General features: G+C 43.0%; 1 protein-coding gene across 4 annotated transcripts in view; it reads left to right on the top strand.

The window, feature by feature from the left end:
- SMG6 (SMG6 nonsense mediated mRNA decay factor) overlaps positions 1–27,714 on the top strand; it is a 246,031-nt gene that overhangs the window by 84,423 nt on the left and 133,894 nt on the right. For 3 of the 4 annotated variants that reach the window (XM_045984066.1, XM_045984065.1, XM_045984067.1), the window contains 2 exons: positions 25,259–25,375; positions 26,972–27,140. In XM_045984066.1, the coding sequence (XP_045840022.1) occupies positions 25,259–25,375; positions 26,972–27,140 (286 nt within the window). Of the gene's footprint in view, positions 1–21,526; positions 21,586–25,258; positions 25,376–26,971; positions 27,141–27,714 lie in introns of those variants that run through there. The other variant, XM_045984068.1, reaches the window with a different exon arrangement.

The raw sequence follows: 27,714 nt of genomic DNA, 5'->3' as shown, positions 1-27,714 counted from the left end.
GCTCTGTGAGTGAAGACTGGCCTTCCTGCTTGAGTAGGGCCTGGTGAAGCCAACTTTGAAACACCGTGTCACTTGTTCTAGCATTTCTGATTATCACTGCCTAGTTGGTTGAGTCAGAACCTGGAGTGAGTTTTTGGTGGGGTGTGGCCTCAGGTTTGCAGACTTCCCTGTTGATGCCTGTGAAGGGTTGGTGCCTGATGTAACTAAATAGGGTGTTACTTCAGGTTAGTAGTCCTTGTTTTTGCTTGGCTGGCTGGGCTGAACCTGGTATTACTGTTTCCCAAAGAATATTTTTGGTTTGAAAACTGAAGGTCAGCAGTTCGCAAGTGCGGCACTGAAAGCCAACTCTGTGGTTTGTCTTGTGCCACTGGGCCAGCAGCACTGCAGCCCTGATCGATTGATCTGCAACAGTCTGAGACCACGAACAGCAACTGCCAGACAAAACTCTATCTCACCCTATTTCCCTGTCCAACCTGTCTCCCGGCCCAGATCCCCTTTCTTTTTCCTTGTATGTTTGTCTCACTCTTGGTTATGTATTTCACTTTTTTGAGTCTATCTTTTTCCATCTCCCTGTCTCTTTCCATAACAGTTTTTAATAATGTTTTAGTTAGTTCCAGCCTTTTCCCTGAATGGATCCCATTGGAAAATGCATTTGAAAGGAAACAGTTATACACTTCCCTTCCTTTGAAAGTCTGTTGGCACCTTTTCCAGTGCAGTAAACCATACAACATGTATTTTCAAAGTTTCCAAACACAGACATGCTGGCGTTAAATTTATGAAAAAATATTTTATTCAGCTGTATGTAACTGTGACTTTCAGAGATGCTGATCAGATTTGAAATTGGTGCTGACTTGGGACTCCGACAGGTTTATAGATCTCTGCGGGAAATACAGCCACACTGGCTCCTGGGGAGTCCACGATGCTTTGTGCCATGGCCTTTGACTGTAGGTTGGGCAGGAGGAGTCCAGGCAAGAGACATAGATGTGGGGATCCCCCAGCTGCACCCAGAGAAAAACAGAGAAAGTCAGTGAGTTACTGATGAATGTTGCATGGCTTTGTTGTGCACTGAAGCAGGAGGTAAATTCCTTCTGTTCATAGAAGGTAAATCTTTCTTTTTATTACTTGAGCCAAGGACTGGAGGTCAAATAACACCTGTTTGTGTCGTATGTTATTTACTTTAGAATGCCATGGCTAGGAGGAGTGTGTTTATTTGTATTCAAAGCAGTGATGATGTTGCTAATGTCTGTAAGTGATGATGTTGTCACTCCTCCCTTTTTACACCCATAGGCCAGTCCCCCCCCCCCAAAAAAAGTTAGAATCAGTTCTGTGTATTTAAACATCTGTGGGTTTGACTGAGGTTTGAATTTGGTCCATAAGGACAGTTATCCTTCTCAAGGATCCTGGCTGTTTATTCAGGAGATCCCTGGGAATGTTCTTGATAGAAGCCTTTCAGAAGGGGGTTTCTTTCAAATTGCTCTAGCAGCTAAACTCACTTGGCTCACTTAGCCAATAGAGAGTTTATGGCTAAGGTTTATGTACCATTTCAACTTTCCTTTGCTTGCCAGCCTAACACTGGTCTGCTGCAGGTCATTCGGACAGATTCTGTGCCTGCTGCCATAGGACAGAAGTTGCCCAAGACAACCAACCAAAAACCTGAGAATCCTGCGGGCTCAGTTAAGTTAACAAGTGTTTGTTAAGGGGCACCTGGGAGACTTATTGGGTTAGGCGTCTGCCTTCCGCTCAGGTCGTGATCCCACAGTCCTGGGATCCAGCCCCTCCTGGGGCTCTCTGCTTAGAGGGGAGCCTACTTCTTTCTCTCTGCCTGCACCCTGCCTAGTTGCGCTCTATCAAATAAATAAAATCTTTTTTTAAAAGATTTTATTTATTTATTTGACAGACAGAGATCACAAGTAAGCAGAGAGGCAGGTAGAGAGAGAGAGGAGGAAGCAGGCTCCCCGCTGAGCAGAGAGCCCGATGCGGTGATCGATCCCAGGACTCTGGGATCATGACCTGAGCTGAAGGCAGAGGCTTTAACCCACTGAGCCACCCAGGTGCCCCTCAATAAAATCTTTAAAAAACAAAACCAAGGGTTTGTTAAGCATCCATTCCTTGTCTCATTCTCCTTAGGTTTTTGGGTAGCATTAGCCTTCGTTGACTGCAGACTTTCCAGAAATGTTTTCAGTGATCATAACTCTTTATTCTGTTCTCCCCTTCCTCTTCACCTGTTTCTTGGGTCTTCCCTTTCTCAGCCAACGTCCTAAATATCAGTACTGACGAAAGATACCATCTTGGCCTTCATCTCTCCAGTCTTTTCCCTATTGGTATATTGTAAAATCTCAGGGTTTACCTGTCACCTCTCAGTGGATTGTTCCCAAATCTCTTTCCTGCCCAGATCTTCTTCCTGAGCTTTAGCTCACATTTCTACCCTCTTGGGCATTATCACCTGAATTCCTAGTCTTATTAAAAATTTATGCATCCTGCTTTTCATGTGTTGCAAGTCAGGTTTCCCAGGAAGCAAACTCTTGAGATGAGATTTGCATCCCTGGAAACTGGTTGGGGAATGTTCTCGAGGTCAGTACCTTGAGGGTGCATGGAAGAAGCAGGGTAGGGCACAGGGAGAAGTTGAATTGCACTGCAGCTCTAACAGAGGCTTTAGCCAGTCCTCTGTGGAGTTCTTCAGAGTAGTCCCAGTTGGACCAAAGAGGCTAGATCTTTCTATCCTTTTATACTTCTTCCATCAACCAGCAAATAGAAAGGAGTTACCCCTGGGAAGGGGCGGTAACATTGGGGAACTGCTTTTCTTCAGCTGAGAGCAAGCTGGGGAGAGGGATCAGCTGAGATCTGCTGCCAACACTCCTGGTAGTTGGGAGAATGAGTGTTTCAATCCTGGGCAGTGCACCAAACCACCTCCTGCCCCACCAGAACAGTTCCTCCCATGTTATAATATTTCTCTTATCGGTAACAGATATAATACAGATATATTGCATCCTCCATATACTTGGCCTCTCTCTGCCTCACTGTTTCTATTTTTAAGTTGAGGTATTCACATAGAAAAATAATGCACAGGGGCGCCTGGGTGGCCCAGTTGTTAAGCATCTCTACCTTCGGGCTCCCTGCTTGGCAGGAAGCCTGTTTCTCTCTCTCTCACTCCCCCTGCTTGTGTTCCCTCTCTCGCTGTGTCTCCCTCTGACAAATAAATAAAATCTTAAAAAAAAGATGCACAGATTTTAATTTCAGTTTGATGAATTTTGACAAATGCCAACCCCCCTCTTTATTCTTTTTTTCTTTACCCTGTATGCTGGGATTGTTTGAAAATAACAAGAACCGGGGCACCTGGGTGGCTCATGGGTTAAAGCTTCTGCCTTTGGCTCAGGTCATGATCCCAGGGTCCTTGGATCGAGCCCAGCCATCCTGGGATCGAGCCCTGCCATCGCCATCAGGCTCCCTGCAGCAGGGAGCCTGCTTCCCCTCTCCCCCTCCTGCCTCTCTGCCTACTTGTGATCTCTGTCAAATAAATAAATAAAATCTTGAAAAAAAAAGAGAAGAAGAAAATAACAAGAACCATTTTTAATAGCTTAAATGAGAAATGTATTGCAAGGAACTTGAGGACAAGGATATAGCTAGGCCTACAAGAAGGGATTGGAACCAGGAGAGCCATTTTCTTTTCCTCTGCTTTCTTCTGCATATTTCTTGCTGTTCTACTTTCTCCTCTCCCTGGCAAATTAATTATTATTTAATTTTTGTGTAATACATCTTTACTGAAAGATTTATCTCACCCTTTTCAGTGGTTCTCTCTTCCATTGTATGTATGTTCTATAATTTAAGAAATTCTCGGGGGCACCTGGGTGGATCAGTGGGATTAGCCTCTGCCTTTGGCTTGGGTCATGATCTCAGGGTCCTGGGATCAAGCCCCACGTTGGGGGGGGTGTCTCTGCTCAGCAGGGAGCCTGCTTCCCCCTCTCTCTGCCTGCCTCTCTGCCTACTTGTGAGCTCTCTGTCAAATAAATAAATAAAATCTTTAATAAAATAATAATTTAATTCTCTATTCATGGATATTTAGGTGGTTTGCAGGCTTTTCTGTCCAAATTATGTAGCGGTGAATTTCCTCATTCATATCATTTCATACATTATCTTTATGTCTTAAGATATTTTTCACTTTCCTCTTTTGATTTACAGTTAACTACATGTGTGAATCCTATTAGAATTCAGCTCTTTGGGGGTCCAGTTCACGTTTGAGTCATCTCTGAAAGCTAAATGCCTAACACAGGGCCTTGCATATAGTAGCCACTTAGTAAAGGCTGACTGTGTGAACAAGAAAATGGATTAATGCGGGACTTATTGGCATAATACCTAGAACAAATTATCTCTGATGATTAGCTAATCCCTGTGATAAGTGCTTGGGAGTTACTGGAGTCCATACTGTAGATCCTGCCTTAGTGGGATTTCCAGCCTAGTGAGGGATGCTTGATGGATTTTGTGCACCCTGTGCTGGGACAGCTCTGAGCCATGCGCCCAGTATATGTTGCAGATAGAAGTATTTTATCAGACAGCACAGTACAGGTTTCTTTTTGGGGAGGGGGTAGAAGGAGGATGGTTGCATCTTGCCTTTATTCTTTTGGAAAGCTTTATAAGAAACACCAGAATGCATAACTGGCTCCAGGATCCCTTTATTGGAAGCTAATTCAGAGACAGACTGCATGTCCTCTGACCCTGAGAACCAACTGAATTGCATTTCTCTAGATTCCTGACTTGGCCTAAAGGAGGAATGAGTGGAGTGAAGAGAGAATATGGTGACAATGTGAGAGGAAACAGAGATGGCAGGGGAGACGCTGGTGGTAGGAGGGGTGACAGGGAAAGACTAGAAATATGCTTATTGAGGGCCTGTGCTCTGGGTGGAAATCTTCTCCTGGAAGATCAGGGCAGGTCAGGAATAACCTGCACACTCTGAGGACAGATGGGAATGTTTGGGGGTGGGTTCCATGGCTCTGACTGGTGCAGTGGTTTCTATACCTACAAGTTAGCCCTAACCTTCAGAACACCCAAGTGACAGCTGGTTGAAGATGAATTGCTCTGTGCTCTCCTTCTGCTGGTTTTCAGTCTTCAGAATCTCAGCTGGGCTCTGAAGGAGACTCTTGTTTGCATAGTTTGATTCTTAGTTCCAGAATTTCCCTCTAGTGGAATTTCCCATTTAGTTCCTAATCTTTGGGACTTGTGGGTCTGAGAAGGCAGGTTGATATTTGGGACAGAACCCGTGAAGGATGCTGTCTCTTACCTTGTGCGCACAGGACTGTGAGCACAGCAAGGCTGAGCAAGGTGTTGCAGGGAGAGGGAGGAGGAGTGGTAACAAAAAACCAGAGAGAAGATGGAGGAGGCTTGGAGGGAGAAAGAACTTGAAGAAAGGACTTAAATAATAGGGAGGAGAGAAGTGGGCTTTGGAGAGTAAGGGTAGGAGAATTGGCCATTTAGGGCCACAGAAGCAGGTTTGCCGTTTCATTTCTTCTTGGCTCCTTTCATTCGCGGTCTTTTGATGTGTCCCTCCCTTTGTAATTTTTTTTTTCTAGTTTTACTGAGAAATAATCGATAAACATCATTGCATTAGTTTAAAGCATACAGTGCAGCGTGATGGTCTGATTTACAGGCATTGTGAAAAAATCACCACGATAGGTTCAGCAAACATCCATCTCTTCTCATAAGAAAAAAAGAATAAAAGAAAAATAAATGTATCCTTGTGATGAGAATGTTAAGATTTATTCTCTTAACAACTTTCCTATAAATCATACAGCAGTGTTAGTTATAGTCATCAGGTTGTATGTAACATCCCTAGTACTTATTTATCTTAAAACTGAAAGTTTTCACCTTTTGACTACCATCTCTATCTCCCTGGCCTGCTCCCCAGAGCCTTATCTCTTCTGGTAACCGCAAGTCTCATCTTTTTTTCTGTGAGTTTGTTGTTTTTTGTTTTTGTATTTTTTTTTTTTTAAGATTCCACATATAAGTGAAATTGTACAGTATTTGTCTTTCTCTGATCCATTTATCGTAATGTCTTTCTGGGTCCCTCCATGTTGCAAATGGTAGGATTTCCTATTTCCAGTTTCTTATGCTGAATAATATTCCATTTTATACACATAAACACTGCAACTTCTTTTTTCATCCATTGATGGACACTTAGGTTGTTTCCATGTTTTTTTTGTTTTTTGTTTTTTGTTTTTTTATTAAAGATTTTATTTATTTATTTGACAGAGAGAGAGATCACAAGTAGGCAGAGAGGCAGGCAGAGAGAGAGGAGGAAGCAGGCTCCCTGCGGAGCAGAGAGCCTGATGCGGGGCTCGATCCCAGGACCCTGAGATCATGACCTGAGCCGAAGGCAGCGGCTTAATCCACTGAGCCACCCAGGCGCCCCAGTTGTTCCATGTTTTGACTATTGTAAATAATGCTGCTACGAACATGGGGATCCAGGTATCTTTTTTTTTTTTTTTCTTTCAATTTTTAAAGATTTATTTATTTGAGAGAGAGAACATGAGAGAGGTCAGCGGGAGAAGCAGACTCCCTGCCAAGCAGGGAGCCTGATGTGGGACTCGATCCCAGGACTCCAGGACTCATGACCTGAGCTGAAGGCAGTCGCTTAACCAACTGAGCCACCCAGGCGCTGTCCAGGTATCTTTTTGAGTTGGTATTTTCATTACCCATGGATATACAATATTTCCAGAAGTGGAATTGCTGGATCATATGGTAGTTCTACTTCAAATTTTTTTTTTAAAGATTTTATTTGTTTATTTGACAGACAGAGATCACAAATAGGCAGAGAGGCAGGCAGAGGGTGGAGCTCCCTCTCTGCCAAGCAGAGAGCACGGTGTGGGGCTCAATCCCAGGACCCTGGATCATGACCTGAGCTGAAGGCAGAGGCTTTAACCCACTGAGCCACCCAGGTGCCCTTCTACTTTAAATTTTTTAAGGATCTTCCAGTCTGATTTCCACAGTGTTTGCACCAATTTATAATCCCACCCAATAGTGCATAAAGGTTCCCTTTTTTCCACATCCACATCAGCATTTGTTACATCTGGTCTTTTTGATATTGGCCATTCTGACAGGCATGAGGTGATACCTCATTGTGGGTTTGTTTTTTTTTAAGATTTTATTTATTTATTTGACAGAGAGAGATACAGCAAGGGAAGGAACACAAGCAGGGGGAGTGGGAGAGGGAGAAGCAGGCTTCCCTGCAAGCAGGGAGCCCGATATGGGGCTGGAGCCCGATGTGGGGCTCGATCCTAGGATCCTGGGATCATGCCCTGCTCCAAAAGTAGAGGATTAGCAACTGAACCACCCAGGCGCCCCTCATTGTAGTTTTAATTTGCATTTGCCTACTGACTAGTGATGTAGAGCATCTTTTCATGTGCCTATTGACCTTTCATGTATCTTCTTTGGAGAAATACCTATTTAGGGCCTTTGTCCATTAATATTTTTTTTCTTTTTCTGGCTGTTGGGAGGTATGAGTTTTTAATTTTATTTTTTAAGTTTTATTCATTTATTTCTGTATGAATTTTTTCTATGTTTTGGGTATTAATCCCTTATCAGATATATGGTCTGCAAATTTTATTTTTCATTTCATTGGTTGTCTTTTCACTTTGTGAATGATTTCTTTGGCAATGCAGAAGCTTTTTAATTTTATGTAATTGTTTATTTTTGCTTTTGTTGCTATGCTTTAGGTGTCATATCCAAAAAATTATTACCAAGCCCCACATCAAGGAGCTTTTTTCCTGTGTGTGTGTGTGTGTGTGTGTGTGTGTTTTTAAATATTTTATTTATTTGACAGAGAGAAATCACAATAGGCAGAGAGAGAGGAGGAAGCAGGCTCCCCGCAGAGCAGAGAGCCTGATGCGGGGCTCAATCCCAGGACCCTGAGATCATGACCTGAGCCAAAGGCAGAGGCTTTAACCAACTGAGCCACCCAGGTGCCCCTTTCCTGTGTTTTCTTCCAGGAGTTTCATGGTATCAGGGCTTACATTTAAGTCTTTAATCCATTTTTTGGAGTCTTTAATCCATTTTGAGACACTTTTACTTTAATCCAAAGAGCGACATTTTTACTTCTTCCTTTCCAATTCTGATACTTTTAATTTCTTTTTCTTGCATAATTGTTCTAGGTAGGATTTTTAGTACTAAGTTGAGTAGAAGGGGGTGAGGGGGCACCATTGTCTTGTTCTATTTATTTATTTATTTATTTATTTATTTATTTATTTTAAAGATTTTATTTATTTATTTGACACACAGAGATCACAAGTAGGCAGAGAGGCAGGCAGAGAGAGGGGAGGAAGCAGGCTCCCCGCTGAGCAGAGAGCCCAATGTGGGGCTCAATCCCAGGACCCTGGGATCATGACCTGAGCTGAAGGCAGAGGCTTTAACCCACTGAGCCACCGAGGCGCACCCCCCCCCCCCCCGTTGTCTTGTTTTTTATCTGAGAGGAAAAGCTTTCATCCTTTTAGCCTTGAGTGGTAGGCTTGTCATTATAGGGCCTTTATTATGTTGAAGTATGTTGCAGAATTCTATGCCTAATTTATTAAGAATTTTATCATGGTTAAATATTGAATTTTTGGGGTGCCTTTTCTGCATCTATTGAGATAATCATATGGTTATTTTCTTTCATTCGAATAATGTGATGTATCACATTGATTGAGTTGCCTATATTGAACCATCCTTGCATTCCAAGAATAAATCCCACTTGACCGTGGTGAATAATCCTCTTAGTATGCTGTTGAATTAGGTTCACTAGTATTTTATTGAGAATTTTTGCATTTGTATTCATTAGAGATATTGGCCTGTAGTTTTCTTTTCTGGTTTTGGTGTCAGGATAAGGCAGGCATCGTAAAATGGGTTTGGAAGTGTTCCCTTCTCTTTGTTTTTTGTTTTTTGGGTTTTTTTTTTTTTTTGAAACTGTTCCAAGGATTGGTGATAATTTCTGTAAAACATTTGGTAAAATTCACCAGTGAAGTGATGTGCTCCTGGACTTATCTTTGCTGGGAGATTTTGATTACTGATTCAGTGTCCTTGCTAGTAATTAGTCTATTCAGATTTTCTATCTCTTTCTGATTTGGTCTTGGTAAGCTGTATGTTTCTAAGAATTTTTCCATTTCTTCTAGGATGTCCAGTTTGTTAGCAGATAATCTCTTAAAATCCTTTGAATTTCTGTGGTATCAATGTCATGCCTCTTTTTCACTTATGATATTTTTGATTTGGGTCCTTTATATTTTTTCTTGGGTTAGGCTGCTAATGGTTTTTCCATTTTGTTTATCTTTTTAGTAAAACAACTCTTAGTTTGGTCAATCCTTTCATTTGTTTTTCTATTCTCTATTTCACTTATTTCTCCTCTAATCTTTAGTAGGCCCTTTTTAAGAAGTAAGGTGGTACTCTATAAATAAATCTGTTAGGTCTTTTCAACTAGCAGGTCAATTCTGTCCTCCAAACATAGGAAATCTCACAAGAAAACGAAGTTGAATTGGTGCTTAAAAACTGTTTGACAGGGGGCACCTGGGTGGCTCAGTGGGTTAAAGCCTCTGCCTTCAGCTCGGGTCATGATCTCAGGGTCTTGGGATCGAGCCCCACATCGGGCTCTCTGCTCAGCAGGGAGACTGCTTCCCCCTCTCCCAAAAAAAAAAAAAACAAAAAACTGTTTGACAGGGAATGCTAATCCCAGAATTATAGAGCTTTGTTCTCTGTACCAGTGTTCAAATATTAAATTTGGCTTTTAAATCTCTTTACTTCATAGCTTGTTGTTGAACGTTATTTTAGGAATATCCCCATAATGTACAGAAATTAAATTTTACAGATAAGACAATTTCCCATTAGTATCTATACATCTATGTTATATACATATATACACATAAGTATATATGTATATACATATATAATATATACATATATATACATACTCCTATAATACAGATAATTATATATCTGTATTATAAATTATGCTTTTATTTATGTTATATATACACTTATTTTTAATAGCGTATATATTTTGAATTGTCACTTGGTCCTTTAAAACAAGACTCTCTTAGAGCATATGATAGCATATGTTACTTTCTCACTCATCTAGGGTTTTTCTTTAAGATTTTAGAATACTTCAGTCTTTAGTCATCAACTGCATGTAGCACTTGCACTCGGGTTTCTCTTACTCTCACAGTCTTTCTGTCACAGACTAAATGTTGAGCAAACAAATGCATTGAACATCAGGCGTCTGTTGCTTAAACAAACCCTTACGGATCCTTTTGAAATAAGAATCATCATCTCCTAACTTAGTTATTACTTTAACTTAGTTTTAAAGATTTTCTTAGGGGCACCTGAGTGGCTCAGTGGGTTAAAGCCTCTGCCTTCGGCTCAGGTCGTCAGGTCATGATCTCAGGGTCCTGGGATCGAGCCCCACATCGGGCTCTCTGCTCGGCAGGAAGACTGCTCTCCCCCCCCCCCGCCCCGCCCGGCCCCGCCTGCCTCTCTGCCTACTTGTGATCTCTGCCTGTAAAATAAATGAATAAAATCTTAAAAAAAAAAAAAAGATTTTCTTAAAGCACTGTATACCTAACCTGTAAGTGTATAAAATACTCCTATATCTGTGTTTTTGGAAAAACATTGTTAGATTGTGATACTTACATGTTTTGTCTCACCATACAAATAGCTTTAGGATAATTTTTCTTGGGTATCTTTTAACAGTATGTAGTATAAAGCTGAATGCTGTAAAGACCTTTCAAGAGTATTTTTCATTTTTTTCACACAGTATCCCTTGCAAAGAGTCCGTGTTAAAAAAATGATTTGAGAACTCAATGCTGAGAAAAGATTGGTTTTTCCTGAGTAACTGATAAATTTATTCTTTCCCAATAATGACAACTGTATATTTATAGTTATTTATTTATTATTTAGATATATTTATTCTAATTATTTATTCTAATTCTAGTTCTAATTCTATCTAAATATAATTTAGATATATTTATTCTAAATATTTATTCTAATTCTTGTTATTACTTAGATGTATTTATTCTTTCCCAATAATGACAACTGTTGGTATTTCCATTTTTGCTTTGGCTGCCAGGAAAGTCAGAGGTAAATTTTAAGTTTATTCATGGCACCAGATTGACATATTTGTATTTTACTTTTTCTTTCCCCTGATTTTCTACATCTACTTTAACATTACGTAATTATAGGTGATTTTGCCCTAAGTTTTCACAAGTCTTTTGTGGGATGAGGTATAAAAGAATAAATATAAACAAAATAATTAAATTTAGTTTAAAATAATGTTTATAGGTGTCAGTTTATATTGTTGACAAATTAACCGGTTAGCCAACTGATTACTAATTTGGAATGGCTGTTACTAAACGGGATGTCATTTCTAGAGCTTCTAAGTCAGAGGACTAGCTGATGCCTCATTGGGTTTCTAGTCACCTTCATCAAGCTCTACCTTTCCTTGGCATAACTGCTTTATTTAGCTATTATTCTGCTGACCCCTTTTCTGCTTTAAAACTGTATGATCCACAGAGGAGGAGGTTGGACGAAGTCATTGCTTACTCAATCTATTTTGGGCATTGATCTTGAATTATAAAGCTTTGAGGAACTTTTTATTTTTATTTTTATTTTTAAAGATTTTATTTATTTATTTGACAGACAGAGATCACAAGTAGGCAGAGAGGCAAGCAGAGAGAGAGAGGAGGAAACAGGCTCCCCGCTGAGCAGAGAGCCTGATGTGGGGCTCAATCCCAGAACCCTGGGTCATGACCTGAGCCGAAGGCAGAGACTTTAACCCACTGAGCCACCTAGGCACCCTTTAAGGAACTTTTTAGAGTGAACTGCTAGAGTAGAGTATGATGAATGTGCAGATTTGGATATTCACAAGGCATCCACCCAAGAATTATGTTTTCTCATTGGCCTCATTTTTTAATATTGAGTCCTCAAGATTTGTTTGATGGCTCAAATCTTTGGGTTCTGGAAGCTTCTCAGAAGGAGTCCAAGAGATCCTTCCTTTTCTGAGTACCTCTGTGCCCTACCTGTCTCAGAATTGTCTTATTTTGGCATTGTTTGCAAACTCTGTCATGCTCTTTTTTTTTAAAGATTTTATTTATTTATTTGACAGGCAGAGATCACAAGTAGGCAGAGAGGGAGGCACAGAGAAAGAGGGGGAAGCAGGCTCCCTGCTAAGCAGGGAGCCTGATGTGGGGTTCGATCCCAGGACCCTGAGATCATGACCTGAGCTGAAGGCAGAGGCTTAACCCACTGTGCCACCCAGGTGCCCCTCTCATACTCTTTTAAAAATGCTTCAGGAAGCCATAAAACAAAAAGAAATTGAGTTAATCTGTTAAAATGGAAGCTGAGCATTTCCCCACCTTCTGCCTGCCATATCAAAGGAGCTTTCTCTGAATTAGGTTGTCTGCAGACATTATCTCTCATTAACTTTTACATTAGTCCCCAAGTGCTCTGGAAGCTTCATACCAACAAAAATGGGTTTCAAGCTGTTTTTCTAAATCAGCTGCCAAACCTGTCTACTCCGTCAGAAGGGTTGTGGCATTATTAATTTCTTCTCACTGCTACAGCAAAAGTTTCCTTCTAGATTGGCTCATGGGTATGACTTTTTTAGGAAGCCTACTTCACTTCTCTTTTCCTCCAGAACCCTACATAATTTCTGACTCAAGATACCCCAGTTCTCTTAATAGAATTCCACAGGGACACTTACCTGCCTAATGTAATTAAGAAGCTGCTAATCTTTTTCACTTCTGCTTTGTTCCCCCCAAATATTGTGAGAGAAGCAAGCCTTACAAAACCTCTGGTAAGCAGTGTAGACGCAGAAACTCTGTCCTTCAAGATTTACTTGTAAATCTTCCAGATGAGATGCTAGAATGGCAGACACTCTTCTCCCAGGCCCCATCCTTGAGGGACTTAGCTGGTGCCAGCATGCCATTCCGCTTGCAGCAGCTCTTCTTGCCCAAAAGGGGACTTGTATTTGAATAACCCTGGATCAGGCAGGAAATTCGGAGTGACAAAAATATCAATCCAGAGACACAACTAAAGTGGAAATGGCCAGAGTGTGTTTTGACTGGTTGCCTGCTCCTTCCTCCTCCTCCTTTCTCTCTCTTTCTTTCCACTCCCCACTACCTCTATCTCTTCCTCCTCCTCCTTTCTCTCTCTTTCTTTCCACTCCCCACTACCTCTATCTCTTTCTCTGCCCGCCCCCCCCCCCCCCCGCCCTCCCTCCTTGCCTGCCTACCTGCCTGCCTGCCTTTTCCAGGAAATCTATAGTGTACCATTTCTAAAATGGGTATTCTCTGGAAAAAAATGAAAGCACTCCTAAATTTCTACTCCTTATAGAGAGTAGAAATGGTTTGTTGTCTGTCTTGCCAAGATGTTTTGATAGAGTCCCCAGGACACTTCTTGGCCATAGAGCTTCATATAAAGGAGGAGGGTAAGCCAGGCTGTCGTTTGGAGAAGGCCTAGCACTTGTGGAAATCATTTTGTCACTTTCAGAAGGTAGCAGTTGTGTTGTAATGGTATAATAAGCTTTAGAATCAACCACATCACATGTTTGAAATCTTTGCCCAGCCATTTATCAGCTGTGTGACCTTGATGAAGAAAGTTAACTTACCCTCTCTGAGGCTTAGTTTCCTTGTCTGTAAACTGCAAATATCGGTGCCAGTTTGCAAGGTTTTCCCGAGTGTCAAATTGTGTATTACGCACTCAGTAGATGTCCAGCTTTATCAAATCAGCTTCTAAGTTATGATTTCTTAAAATCTTAAATGATGAGTCCGCCTAATGGCCTCTTAATGGCATTTTGTTATTTAAAAAAAAATCTTTTAACAGTTTTATTGAGATCTGATTGATGTACATCATACTATACATATGTAGACTGTACAGTTTGTTGAATTTGACATATGTATACATTTGCGAAACCATCATCACAGTCAAGATAGTGAACATACCCTTCACTCAGAAAAGTTTACTTGTGCCTCTTGGTAATCCATTCTTCCCTAACCTTACCTCCCAATCCCCAGGCAACCACAGATCTGCTTTCTGTCACTATAAAAGAGTTTGTATTTTCTAGAATTTGACAGTATTTCCTTTCTCTCTGTCTCTCTCTGTCTTTTGGCCTGTCTTCTTTATTTCACAGTAATGATTTATACTTGCTGTTGAATGATTCAGTTGTTTGTTCCTTTTTGTTGCTGAGTAGTCTTCCATTGTATGGATATACCACAATTTGTTTATCCATTCTCTTGTTGATGGACGTTTGGGTATTTTCAGGGTCACACTGTTTTGGAATAAAACTGCTGCAAACATTCAAGTGTAAATCTTTTTGTGGACATATGCTTTCACTGCTTTTACGCAAATTCCTAGGAGTGGTATAGCCAGGTCACTTGGTAAATGAGTGTTTTAACTTTGGTTTTAAGAAACTTCCCACTTCCTTTTCAAAGTGGCTGTATCATTTTATATTCCCAAAGCAGTGTGTGAGAGTTCCCTATACTCCATGTGCTCAGCAACACTTGTTCTCTTTTTGGGTACAGCCATCCTAGTGGGTATGGAGTTTTATTGTGGTTTTGATTTCCCTAAGGTTTGATAGTGTTGAGCATTTTATAAGAAGTGCATGTTGAGCACACACATATTTGCCATCCATATATCTTCTTTGCTCATTTTTCTGTTCTATTAAGTTGAAAGAGTTCTTAGATATGAGTCCTTTGTCAGATAGGTATTTTGCAAATATTTTCTCCCAGGAAGAAAATTTTCTCTGTGGGTTCTCTTTTCATTTTTGTCTTTTGGAGACAAGTATATGTGTGTATGTGTTTTTTTTGATGAAGGTTTTTTTTTTTTTTTCCAGTTTGGTCTACAGATTTATTGACAAATATAGTTTCACATGGTATTGAGGCTAATACTGCCAATTAAAAGAAAACTTAATATCCATCTAATTAATGGTCCAAAGCATTGCACGCTGAAAATGCATAAGCAGTTTCGCTTACGAAGAAAACAGCACTAAGCAACATGTTTTAAGTAACATTTTCCCCCCGACTGTCCTTGATGGTGAATTACACATACCACCGATTTGAGATTTATACTTTTCCTTATTTTTTTGAGCAGCAAGAACATGTTTAAACAGCTCACTTAGCTTCTGCAATTTGTTGTTCTTGTCATCTTTCTTCACTTCCTCATCACCTCCAGTCCGTGCTTCTTGACACGGATTTTACTGATCCGATGATGAAGTTCTCTTGCTTTACTCCTTAGTCTGTAGATAGAAGTTCTGTCTTCAGTGAACTTTTCCGTCTTTTTTCTTATTTTCCTTTTGGTTGCCCCTGGCAGTTTCTTGCTCAGTCCAGGTAAAGAGCCACAGTAGCCCCCAGTAGCTCAGGCCCGGCAGCACAAGATGCAAATGAGGGGCTGCATGCAGCGTCTGTGCAGAGTAATCTGCTGATTGGGAAAATGTCCCCCAAATGTCTAAGAAGCCCTGTTCTTTGTAAAAGAAAAATGTTTCTGGAATCTTAGATCTTTTGGGGGATCTGCTTAGTGGTTTTAAATTTTATATTTTGAAATAATTATAGATTCACAGGACTTTGTAAAAAAAAAAAAATGTAGAGAGAAGTCCTGTGTCCCCTTCATCCCTCCTTCCCTAATGTTAGCATCTTTGACTTTAGCACAATATCGATCCCATGAAATGGACATTGGTACAGTCCACAGACCTTACTCATTTCACCAGTCACACATTCATACAGGTATATATTTGCCAGTTGCACATATGTATATATAGTTCTGTGCAATTTTATCACACAGGTAGCTTCCTATAACTGCACACGGTCAAGGTGCAGAATTGTCCCATCACTGCAGAGCTTCCTATGGCTACCTCTTTAGAAATACCGTGTCCCCATCTCTCCCCAAATCTTAACCCCTGTGCTCTGTCTCTATAATCACTTTGTTTCAAGAATATTCTATAAATGGGATCGTATAGTATGTAACCTCTTAAAATTGGCTTTTTGGCTCCACTTAATTCCCTGATGGTTTATTGAGGTTATTGTACATATCACTTTTCTTTTTATGGCTGAGTAGTATTCTGTGCTCTGGATATTCACTGTCTAACTGTTCATCCATTGAAGGACATTTGGGTTGTTTCCAGTTTAGGCTGTTATGAATAAAGCTGCCATGAACATTTGTGTACAGACTTTTGTGCAAACATAAGTTTTCATTTCATGTGATAAATGCCCAAGATAATTGCTGAATCATATCATAAGTACATTTTTAGGTTTAGAAGATACCGCCAAACTATTTTCCAGATAGTTGTGCCATTTTTACCTTCCAGTCAGCTCAGGTTGTGTAATCCCGTTCCTCTGCATCCTCACCAGCTTGCTGGTATCATTACTATTCGGTATTTTAGCCATTCTGGTAGATGTGTAGTGATACCTTGTTGTACTTTTAGGTGTTACTTTCCTGGTGACTAACAATATTGGACATCTTTTCATGTGCTTACATTTCATCTGTATACCCTTTTTTGGTGAAATGTTTGCTTGTATCTTTTGTCCATTTTCTAATTACATTGTTTTCTCACCGTTGAGTTTTGAGAGTTTTTTATATCATCTAGATGCCTGTCTTTTGTAGTTTATAGATATATTGTACCAGTCTGTAATTTGCCTTTTCATCCTCTTACCGTTTTTTGCAGAACAAAAGTGTTCAATTTTTATGAGGTTCTGTATCTCAATTTAACTTTTTGTAGATTGTGCTTTTGGCAGTAAGTCCAAATATTCTCTTGGTCCTAGGTCCTGAGGATTTTCTTCATTTTTTTTTTTTTTTTCTAAAAATTTTATGGTCCTATGTTTTTATATCTAAGTCTTTGATCCATTGTCACTTAATTTTTGCATAAGATGTGAGACTTAGGTCAGGCTTCACTTTTTGGCCTGTGGATGTCTAATTGTTCTAGCACCATTCGTTGAAAAGGCTCTCCTTTCTTTGACTTAATTAATACGGGGAAGAACGATTACTCCTACTTCGTTCTTTTTCAGAGTGGTTTTAACCATCCTAGGCCCTTTGCCTTTCCATGTAAATTTTAGAATAAGCTTGTCTGTATCTACAAGAAACTTGGCTGAGATTTTAATGGTATTTGCATTGAACGTATAGATCTGTGTGGTTGAGAATTGACATCTCTGCAATGTTGTGTCTTCCAGCGTACAAGCAGGGTAAATCTCTCCAGTTATTTAGGTCTTCTTTGATTTCCTTCATCAGTATTTTGTAATTTTCAACATAGAGATGCTGTACATATTTTGTTAGATTTAATATTTAAAATAGCTAATACTTCGGGCGCCTGGGTGGCTCAGTGGGTTAAGCCTCTGCCTTCGGCTCAGGTCATGATCTCAGGGTCCTGGGATCGAGTCCCGCATCGGGCTCTCTGCTGGGCAGGGAGCCTGCTTCCTCCTCTCTCTCTCTCTGCCTGCTTCTCTGCCTACTTGTGATCTCTCTCTCTGTCAAATAAATAAATAAAAATCTTTAAAAAAAAAATAAAAAAATAAAATAGCTAATACTTCATATGTAAGTATTTTGTTTTCTTTGGTGTTATTATAAGTGGTATGGTGTTTTTATTATTATTTATTTTATTTCTTGAGAGAGAGAGTGTGTGCTCATAAGTTGGGGGGGTGCGCAGGAGGGGCAGAGGGTGAAGGAGAAGCAGACTCCCAGATAAGCAGGGAGCCCGACATTGGGCTCCATCCCAGGATCCTGGGATTATGACCTGAGCCAAAGGCAGACTTTTAACCGACCGAGCCACCCAAGCACCCTAAAACGGTATATTGTTTTTATTTTAGATTCCACATAGTTGTTACCTTAGAGCTTTTTGTGCAGAACTACGGAGATTCTAAAGTTTTCATATTCACAGAAAAGAGAGAGGAAGATTTGGGGCTTGCAGCTTGAATCACAGGCATGTGACAATCAAGTATGGAAACAGTGTATGTACAAGAGCAGACAGACTTGAATTCAAATCCCAGTGCTGACACTTAATGGCGTTGTAACCTTGGGCAAGTCATTTAACTTCTCTGGCTCTGTTTCCTCAACTGTCAGAGAGGGAAAATAATACCTCTTGTGCAAATCTTATGTGAAGTTTTGAGATTTTACACACGTACACACAGTCTTTATGCCTAACACAGGTCTCAGTGTATCTTACTTATTATTTCAGGCCACAGTGGAATCATGTTGTTTATGATAAGGATTCACAAATGAGAGGCATAGTGTACCTACTATTGTGAACAGCACACATGTCCTGAACCCCGTCATGGTGCTAATTTTCAAGGATGTGAAGTCTTGACATAGCTCTTGTCCTCAGGGGGCTTATAATTTTGTTGGGGAAGCATGCTATATGTATAAAAATTCCAGGACAAGCTATCACTTGTTAAGTTCCAAATGTATGGGGCAAACAGTGGGTACACCAAAGAACTTTGTCTTCCTGGGTTTTGTTTGCCCTTTTGTACCCTGATCAGTGAGGTGGCTTTGGGATGTTGTTGATGAGAGAATGTGTGGGGGTGGGAAGGAGTGTGTACAGATTTAGAGGAAGGGATTCATGTGGGAATATGTAATTAATTTTTATACTTTCCCCAGTAAACCATCGACCCTTTTTATGATGTCATGAGGGATTCCTTAATTTTGCAGCTGCTTCCTGATTACGTCAGAGAGGAGCCTCTCACCCCACAGCCTGGAGCTGCACTCATACAAGAATTGGAAACAAATGAAGTGCTGAATATCTAATGGCTTCCACAGGGAGAGCCAGTTCAGACTTCCCCAGGCCTCCTTCTGCAAGGTCTTCCTCAAGTATTTCTGACCCCCTGAAGTGTCTTTGTTCTGGAAAACAGGACTGGCTCAGAGCCAAGTGGGTGGGAGCCTGGGGACTCCTTGATGCATACCTCCCTCTCTCCAGGTGTTCTGCAATCCCAAACTTCTGCCCCTTTCCTGGACCTCCTTTGGTAGGTGTTATCCTTTTTGAGGTCTCAGGATCCTCTGGAACCTGCCGAGATTATTAGTAAGCGTCTTTGGCCCCTTCCATTGAGTCCCTTCCCTCCCACACATCATTTCCATCGTTCTTGATTTTCCTTTGGCAGCATTTCTCACATCCATACACTCCTGTCTGTTCCCTCTTCTAGCTCCTATAAGAAAGATGTTACATTTACTTGGCGTTATAGTTTACAAAGTACACTACACATAATTTCTCTCAGTTCAAACAAGTTCATGCCTTCTTGGCTTCCCAACAAGTCTCCATTCCTTTTATATTATTCCAGCTACCCTAATCCATTCTAAATGGTTTAGCTAGATTAATCATCATAAAACACTCACCTGTGGTTCATTTGGAAACCTTGAGCAGGTGCCCTCCTCACCCCGTGCCAACTTAGGTCTGCATTCCTTGCTGTGGCCTCACAGGCCTGGTGCTTTGTGGTCTCTGAACGGTGGCAACTCTTGAGTCCCTCGCTTGCCATGTGGGAGGGTACCTGGTATGCCCTGATCTTCGTGCCTCCTTAGCAACACGCAGTCTCTCCTTCGTCCTGCCCGTTCCAGCTTTGTTCATTTTTTGCAGCCTTGCTCAGAAATGCTTTCTTCCATGCAACCTTCTCGGCTATCCCATAGCTGGAGATGATTTTCTTTCCCTCTGGTGAAAGAAGGCATCTTACTTCCATCTTCCCTGAATTATAGTTATTTGAGTCTGTGTATTCTTCCTGTCTTCCTCATTAGATTATCATCTTCTTATGGATGGATCTTATTTTCCTTCATATCCTCCACCACTTGGCTGAATAAATAACTTTGTAACTAATGGAAGATGTCATTTTTTTAAAAAGTTATTTATTTATTTATTTGTCAGAGAGAGAGAGAGAACCCAGGCAGGAAGAGGGAGAGGGAGAAGCAGGCTCCCCACTGAGCAAGGAGCCAGATGTGGGACTTGATCCCAGGATGTTGGGATCATGACCTGAGCCAAAGGCAGCCACTTAACCAACTGAGCCACCCAGATATCCCAGGAGAGGTCATTTTGTTAGGTTGGGATTTTCTTTGCCCTCACATCTGCCCACCAAAAAAAGTCAGTTTTACAATCCTACAAAAAGGAATAGCAGGCATGACAGTAGGGGCCCTTGGGGAGGAAACACTACCTTCCGTGTTCCTTGGTTTTGTTGCGACTATACCATTTGGGAATGTGTTGTTCATGGCCAGCCTTGGATCAACTTGTGTTCTACCATTATGCATGAATAATTTGCTTGGTCTATTGGTGCCTGGTTTCCCTCACTCATTCATTTTACTTCTCAGGGAATAAAACGATGCCCTGATGGCCTGGAGAGCTCTGCTTTTGCTCTGGGCTTTTATCTGGTTTCTATACAATGACTGCCTCTTCCACCCCTCCTTCAGTCAGCAACTGCCACAGGGAACTCTGTAGCCCAAACAGCAGCCGTCAAAAGATGCTCTCACTGCCCACTTCCTGCAGACAAGGAGGTTTTGGTGGGCTGCTCAGGAACTGTGCCAGCCCTGTGTCTGACTGGTGACTGACTCATGAGAAAAGCAGCCCTATGTCTGAAAGATAAGAGCCAACAAATCGCCTCCAGGTGGTGTTAGTTTGGAGGTGACTGACCATTCATTTCCTGTCTTTGGGAGGAGCCAGTGGGGAGGGAGTCAGTGAATAAAGTGGTCTTGCCTGCATTTTTCTCCAGCTATTAGTGAAGCAGCTGAGCAAATAGTTGGTTCTCTCTCCTGGAATGGCTAGTGGACCCCAGTGGCTTCTGAATCCCTCTGCTCCCGTCAGGGTACCAGACTTCTGTGTCATCTGTCCTGTGTCTCCCCTTCGGCACTCTTGTCATCCCCTTGCCAGGAAGCTGGCTGTGTGCATCAGGGAAGCTCTGCTTATTTCCTTGCTGCCAGATTTTTCTGTGACCAGCCACACCTCATCCTTACGGGTACTGGTGTGCTCACTTCGGCAGCACATATACTTAATGGTACTGGTTGCCTCCAGTGCTCTCCCTGACACAGGAGCTGATCAGAAGCGATAGTTCTGAACTGCTGTCCCTTGGCTGGGCACAGAGGGTCCAGGCAGGTGGGCCCTCCTCCCCTCCCCTTCCCTCTCCCCTTCCTTCTGCCTCATTCCCATTTCCTGCAGGAGGATGCTTTGCCATCCTGGAGCCGTCAAGCACAGCTTTGCTTTGGCAGCACCGTTGCACACACACGGGTGGGAGAGGGGACGTGTTTATCACTTTTCCTGGAGATTATCTGTTTAAGCACTTCTCTGACAGTTACAATAACAAGGGCAGTGTGTTGTGTTTCCCAGCAGAAGGACACTTGCTGTTGAAAGATGTATAGCACTAATTAGAAATACATAACATCCGGCCACATGGCAGCCTTCTCCCGGCCGCTCCATTTCCTGATTTCATACAACTTTGACGACAGTTGGTTTATGTTTTCCATGAATATGTTCTCAGAAAAATGAGAGAGTCTCCCTGTTACATGGGAGTGAGAAGACTATTTCTGCCTGTGCAGGTATTTGGGCACAGGAATAGTGGGAGCTCTGGTCATCTGCCCATCTGAGAACATGTGGGAAAGGGCAGAATCAAGTTCAGACCTCAGGTGACTTTCTTGGTAAGAAATATTTCCGTCTGACTTGCTTAGCCAAAACTGTCCACCTAAACCCTTGAGCGAGCCTGCTTTTGGAAAGAAGGGGAAAGGCTATTTCACAGTGTTAATGAGTTCCTCAGCTCATGTCAGGCTCCCGCTACCTGACACAAAGCCAGAGGAACCCAGGCAAATACCAAGGCAAACAATGCTTTTTCCTTCCCCACCCCACATCATTTGTTGGTCTGACCCAGCCCAACTCTAGGGATATATATGGGCATTTGTCAGACTAGGGCCAGTTTCCTAGCTCTACCTCCAAAGTGGGTGGACTCTGGGAATCTGGATGCTGTTTTCCTCCTCACTTGTATGAGAATGGATACCTCCCAAGGAGTGGCATCTTATGGCTGCTAGCCTACAGAAGCCTGCTCAAGGCGAAGAGTATCTCTGAAGATGCCATAGCACTTAATATAGTTCTCACTGGAGGCTCTGGGTCTGAGTTGCGATGGTTACTTGGGTAAATAGCAGGTTTTTTTTCACCCAATTGTAAGGTCCTGAGGTTGCAGGGACTCTGTTTTATTTGTAGCTGTGTTCTCCATAATACCCAGCACAGGGTGAAGAATACTGTAGGTGCTCAGTACATGTTTGTGTACCACCGAACCATTGCGGGGGGAGCCCTTCCAGAAAGTATTCTCTGTGATGTGGTCAGAAGGCTCACTGAGACCCAGGCATTCTGACCCCATATTGCAGTGATATCACCACCGCCTGCTTGATCAGAGCAGAATAGCTTAGTGGTTTGTCCCTCCCGCAGACCATTTCAGGGGAGTACTCTCAGGCCCTTTATGGAGAGGCGGGAAGAGGTGAATGAAGATTTGAGGCTCCGTGGCTAACACTAGAGCATCATGAAGCTGCCTTTTCAGCTGCTGCTCTGAGAGGTAGTTGAGCTCTTCCACACTTACAGCAAAGAGGCTGTTGTTTCTACCCTTCCTGATCCCTAGACCTTATTGCAGGAGGCTTAAAAAAGAAGCCACCCTGCAGGGGGGCTGGATAGTGAGGTTGGTTAAGCATCTGACTCTTGGTTTGGGCTCAGGTCATGATCTCAGGGTCGTGGGATCAAACCCTGTGTCAGGGTCCATGCTCAGTGTGGAGTCTACTTGGGACTCCCTTTCCCTCTGCCCTTCCCTGCCCTCCCTCTCTTTGTCTCTCTCTCTCTCTCTCTCTTTCTCTCAAATAATAAAATCTTAATTTTTTATTTATTTTTAAAAATATTTTATTTACTTATTTGTCAGAGAGAGAGAGAGAGGTAGGCAGATGGTGAAGCAGGTTCCCTGCTGAGCAAGAAGCCAGATGCAGGACTCGATCCCAGGACCCTGGGATCATGACTTTAGCCAAAGGCAGATGCTTAACCCACTGAGCTACCCAGGTGCCCCTAAAATTTTAATTTTTAAAAAAAGATTTTATTTATTTCTTAGCACAAGCAGGGGGAGCTTCAGTGGGGAGAAGCAGGCTCCCCACTGAGCAGGGAACCCAACTTGGTGCCTGAGGCAGACATGAGCTGAAAGACAGATGCTTACCCGATTGAGCCACTCAGACGCCCAAATAAAATCTCAGAAAGAAAGAAGGTCAACTTTGACTCCCCAGAGGCCCCAAGTATCATTGTTTTTAAGCAGTTCATTCTCCCGCTTGAGCCCTAGTCACAACATTTCCCTCTGAGGAATAGCCTAGCCTGTGATTGCCATTTGTCATAAAAATAGAAATGGGCTTGGTGAAAGTAATCTTCCTTTGTCCCCTCTTATCCTTATCCAGGTTAATGAGAGTATCTTATTGTAGTCTTGGGCTTCTCAAAATTCCAGTCTCTTCGAGCTAAGACACCCCCTTCTGTGCCTCTTCGGGGCCTTCTATGTGCAGGTAACTTATGCCTAAGGTGCCCAGTTGTTAAGGGGTCACTAATGTCAACTCCCAGGATGTGGCCTCTGTTATACTACTCTAGCTTCCTCTGTTCTGGACTTACGCCCCCATTCTGGGCTGGCCTTGTTGCTAATTAGAGGCAGCCTGCTGGCAGTGTTTGGCAGGGGCCTGGGCTGAGCTGGGGCAGTACAGACAGTGATCGTGCCCAAAGTAAGAGATAGAAGGGAGAAGCTGCCATTTTTCTTAGGATGGCATATACATCTTCCCCTTGCCTGCTTTCTACCCTTTCCCTTCTTGATTCTTGGTTGCCAGTATCCTGGTTTCTCTAGCGGAGGTTTAGGGGGCCTTACCAGAAGAAGAATGAGAGTGGTGACCTATTCTAATCACATGGATTGTTACCACGTTCTTACTGCCTGCTACAGTTGAGTTGGAAAGTTAGAGGGTGACATTTGGGACCAGTGGGCATCTGGAAGGGTGGCAGGAAAGCCACAACAGACGAATACTTTGCTACACTGATGCTATTCATATGATGCGACCTTCTGAGCAGCAGCCTGTTCCTTCTCACTCCCAGGGCTCTCTAAAGTGGTTTGGGCCTGGCTCTGTATACTCCAATCATGTTTGCTCCTGTGGCCAAGGCGGTTAGGAATAACTGTGGTTGTGTAGCATCTCCTGGAGTAAAGACTTCAGTTAGGCCCCATTGACAAGACTAGTGTCAATGAGGAGGGAGGCAAGAAGGCTTTCCTCTGGCTATTGAGGTTAATGTGCAGGCAGGCACAGAGATCAAACATGTGGTGGCTAATATTCCTTTTAACACTTGGGGATTCTGAGCATTCTCCTGTGTTACAGAGAGAATGAACAGATTAGCGGATGCCAGAGCAAGTGAGCGGGCGCCTCATTCCATCTCCTGTGCGTATTGGGTGTCTCCTCCTCTGAGGCTGCAGTTGGATGGCTGCCTTCTGTTTGTCACTGATTCCTCTCAAGTCTGGATTAAGTGGCCATCAGGGCGGGCCACTGACAAGGAGTAGGTACAGATAGCGTTTTGAGAGTGTATATTGTAGCTCCTGGCCACCACCAAGGTGGCTCCTTTCGCTGACCCGCAGCCAGAAGGAAGTCAGCCAGGCTGAGAAAGTGAGGGGGAGAGGGTGCTGGTATTGGGAGCCAGATTTCTTTCTCAGCCCTGGGGGAAAGAATTTGTGAAATAAAAAGTACCACTGGTTAAGTGCTTATCATATGCCCATTTTCCCATGTAAAATTAACTCATTCAGCGAAAACAGGTTATTTGTAAGTGGAGGAGTGACGGAAGGTAAGGATGGAACCAAAGGTTAGTGATTCAAGAAGATAAATTTGTATTTTTTGTGATCTTAATTAATATATGTACTCCTAGTGCTATGTGAGAGAAACTGAGTGAATTAAATATGACTTGTTACTATAGCTTCCCATTATTAGTAGCCAACTAAATACAGAAAGTCTGTAGCTCTAGCCCAAACTGTCCACCTTGGGGTACCTGGTCCTGGGGAAGCAATGCTGAATTTACACAGGAGATTCCTGTCATAATGTTATCAAGTGCTTACCCATAGACCAGCCATTGTGGTAAATGCTTCATGTGCACTATTTTACTTAGCCTATGGCGGTGCTTTGAGAGAGGAAATACTACTACCACCAGTCTTAGATGAGGAAAGGGAGCTCAGTGACAAGACTAAGGAAGTGCACCTAGTAAGCTGGAGAAGAGTAGCCCTTGACCCCCCCCCCCCCCCCCCCCCCGGGCACTGATGGAGTTTCATTTGTCTCTCCTCAGACTGCTTCTCCGAGGAGTGTCGCTCTGTGATCCAGGAGCAAGCCGCAGCGTTGGGCTTGGCCATGTTTTCTCTCCTGGTGCGGCGCTGCACCTACTTGCTCAAGGAGTCTGCCAAAGGTAAGCAGAGGAGGGACCCCCCTGACTGATGGCCTTTCTCCTGCCGGGGCCCTGTGCAGACCAGCTCAGGAGGCCACCCTGCCTTCTCAGCATCTCCTCCCTCTACTTGATACTCTTGCTCAAGTAACCCCTTTTCCTTCTGCCCACCTAACGAGCCCCACCTCCTTTTGCTTTCCCTTTACCTCTGTAGCCCTCTGTCCTTGGGGAACTATCCCCTCCCCCTGTTCTCTAGTAGTTAAGATTTTCACTGTACCTACGAGCTGCTGCGGGTTCCTGCAACATTAGAAAACCAGCAAAGAGCATTTCCGTTTTTGTTCATTATTGATGTTTTGGTTTCCCTGCTCTATCTCTGTGTCCCTCTTTGTCTGGTACTGGTGGGTGTTGTAACCACTGTGGACCAGCCACCTTGGACGACTCACTGAACCAGAGCACAGGCTGTTTTTAACCCTTGAGTTGATCAGTGTCCCCATATGCATGAAGGTTGCCCTTAGAAATCTAAGCCTGCCTGCTGAGCCATGTAAGGTAGGGCTGAAGATTGCCTCTTTCTCTCAGCTCCTGGATCAGTTTTGGTGAGTATTGAGGCCCCTCTCCTGTCCCCCTGCCACTTCAATTTTGTGAATGCCTCCAGACTCTGGAGCTGCCTTTTTTGGGAGGGAGGGTCGAGGTAACTTTATTTTGAAGCAATTTCAAATGATTTTTAGAAAAGTTGCAAGAATTATACAAAGAACTTTTACATACCCTTCACCCAGAGTCCCCATTTGTTAACATTTTACCATAATTGCTTTAAGTTCTTTCTCTTTTTATATACACACACGGATGCTTATTATTTTTGTTCTGAACTATTTGATTGTAAGTTGTAGATGTGGTAGCCCTTTACCCCCAAATGGTTGACTGAGCATTTCCGAATAACAAGGACGTTCCCTTACATGACAGTGCAGTTATCAAAATCAGGAAGCCAACACTGATACAATACTGTTGTTAAGTCTGCAGACTTTATTGAGTTTGTACCAGTTGTCCTGAAAAAAAATCATTTTCTGGTCTAGGACCTGGTCCAGGACCCACCCCAGGTTCACATATTGCAATTTAGATGCTGTGTCCCTTAAGTTTTCCTGCAGTCTGGCATTGAATGGTTTTCTGAAGTCTTTCTATGTCTTTCCTGACCTTGATATTTTTGAAGCGTACAGGCCACTTATTTTTCAGATATCCCCCAGTCTGAGTTTCTCAGATATTTTCTCATGGTCAGACTCAGGTTACACAGTTTTGGCAGGAAATCTGGTGCCATCTCAGTGCTGTGCTGAAGGAAAGCTAAATGGGGGTGGTGGGGTGGGGGCTAGAGGCCGGAGTGGCGACTTCAGCAGGCCACAGGTGGAGCAGAAACAGCTGTCTGCAGGGGCAGACTCAGTGTACTGGTTCTCTCTTTGTCCTGCTTTTCAGAATCCTCTTAGGTGCTGCTGGCACTTGTCCTCCGCTTCTGGGCCCAGCTTTCCTGTGGACTTGGTCTCCCTTCCCTAAGAGCTTGCTGCCGTCCCAGCGCCCCAGGCCTCACTGGTGGGCCACAGCAGACCTAGGCCCAGTTCTCACCCTTTGCCTCTGCAGCTCAGTTGTCCTCTCCTGAGGATGAGGATGACCAAGATGACATCAAGGTGTCTTCCTTCGTCCCGGACCTGAAGGAACTGCTCCCCAGTGTGAAAGTCTGGTCAGACTGGATGCTCGGCTACCCAGACACCTGGAATCCTCCACCCACGTCCCTGGACCTTCCCTCACAGTGAGTCGGCCTGCTTATTCCTTTGGCCCTGCTGGCCTTGGCCCACTTGTGCTCCCACGGCTACCCTCCTGGTCCTGTTTCTTTCCACCCACCGCCTGCTTGTTCCTCTCTTCCTTCCTCACTTGAGCTTTGCTTTTTCACTTCCTTGAACACCTTCCTTGTCCCGTGATACCTGAGGCTGTTTTCCCCTGTTGTCCTATCTGTTCCTCCTCTTCTCAGTCTAGAGAAGTCTAGACTCTAGAGAAGTCTAGTCTAGCTCTTCTCTCTAGCTTGCTTTGTTTTGATCTTTGTTCTTGCTCTCGTTCTCACGTCACGCTGTTCATGTCTACGGTCTCTGTGGCTGCCTGTATGGGTGTGTGTCAAGTGTGGGCATGTGTCCATGTAAAGGCGAGGCCTTGTCTTTTACTCTCCCTTTTAGTTTCTCTCCACACGTCCTTCAGGCTTGTCCTGCTGCTTCTTGTGCTGCCTTATACACTCTGCTCAGGCCTTCCTCTCACACGTTGTAATGGTGTGAATGTGCACACTTCTATCTTCCATTCCTTTCGTTTCCCATCTCCCTGTCTCTGTGTGTCCA

The sequence above is a fragment of the Meles meles genome, chromosome 18 (assembly GCF_922984935.1).
Source record: "Meles meles chromosome 18, mMelMel3.1 paternal haplotype, whole genome shotgun sequence".
Lineage (NCBI taxonomy): Eukaryota > Metazoa > Chordata > Mammalia > Carnivora > Mustelidae > Meles > Meles meles.
Note: the sequence above shows the minus strand (reverse complement) of the source record. Positions and strands in the feature narration are given on the sequence as shown.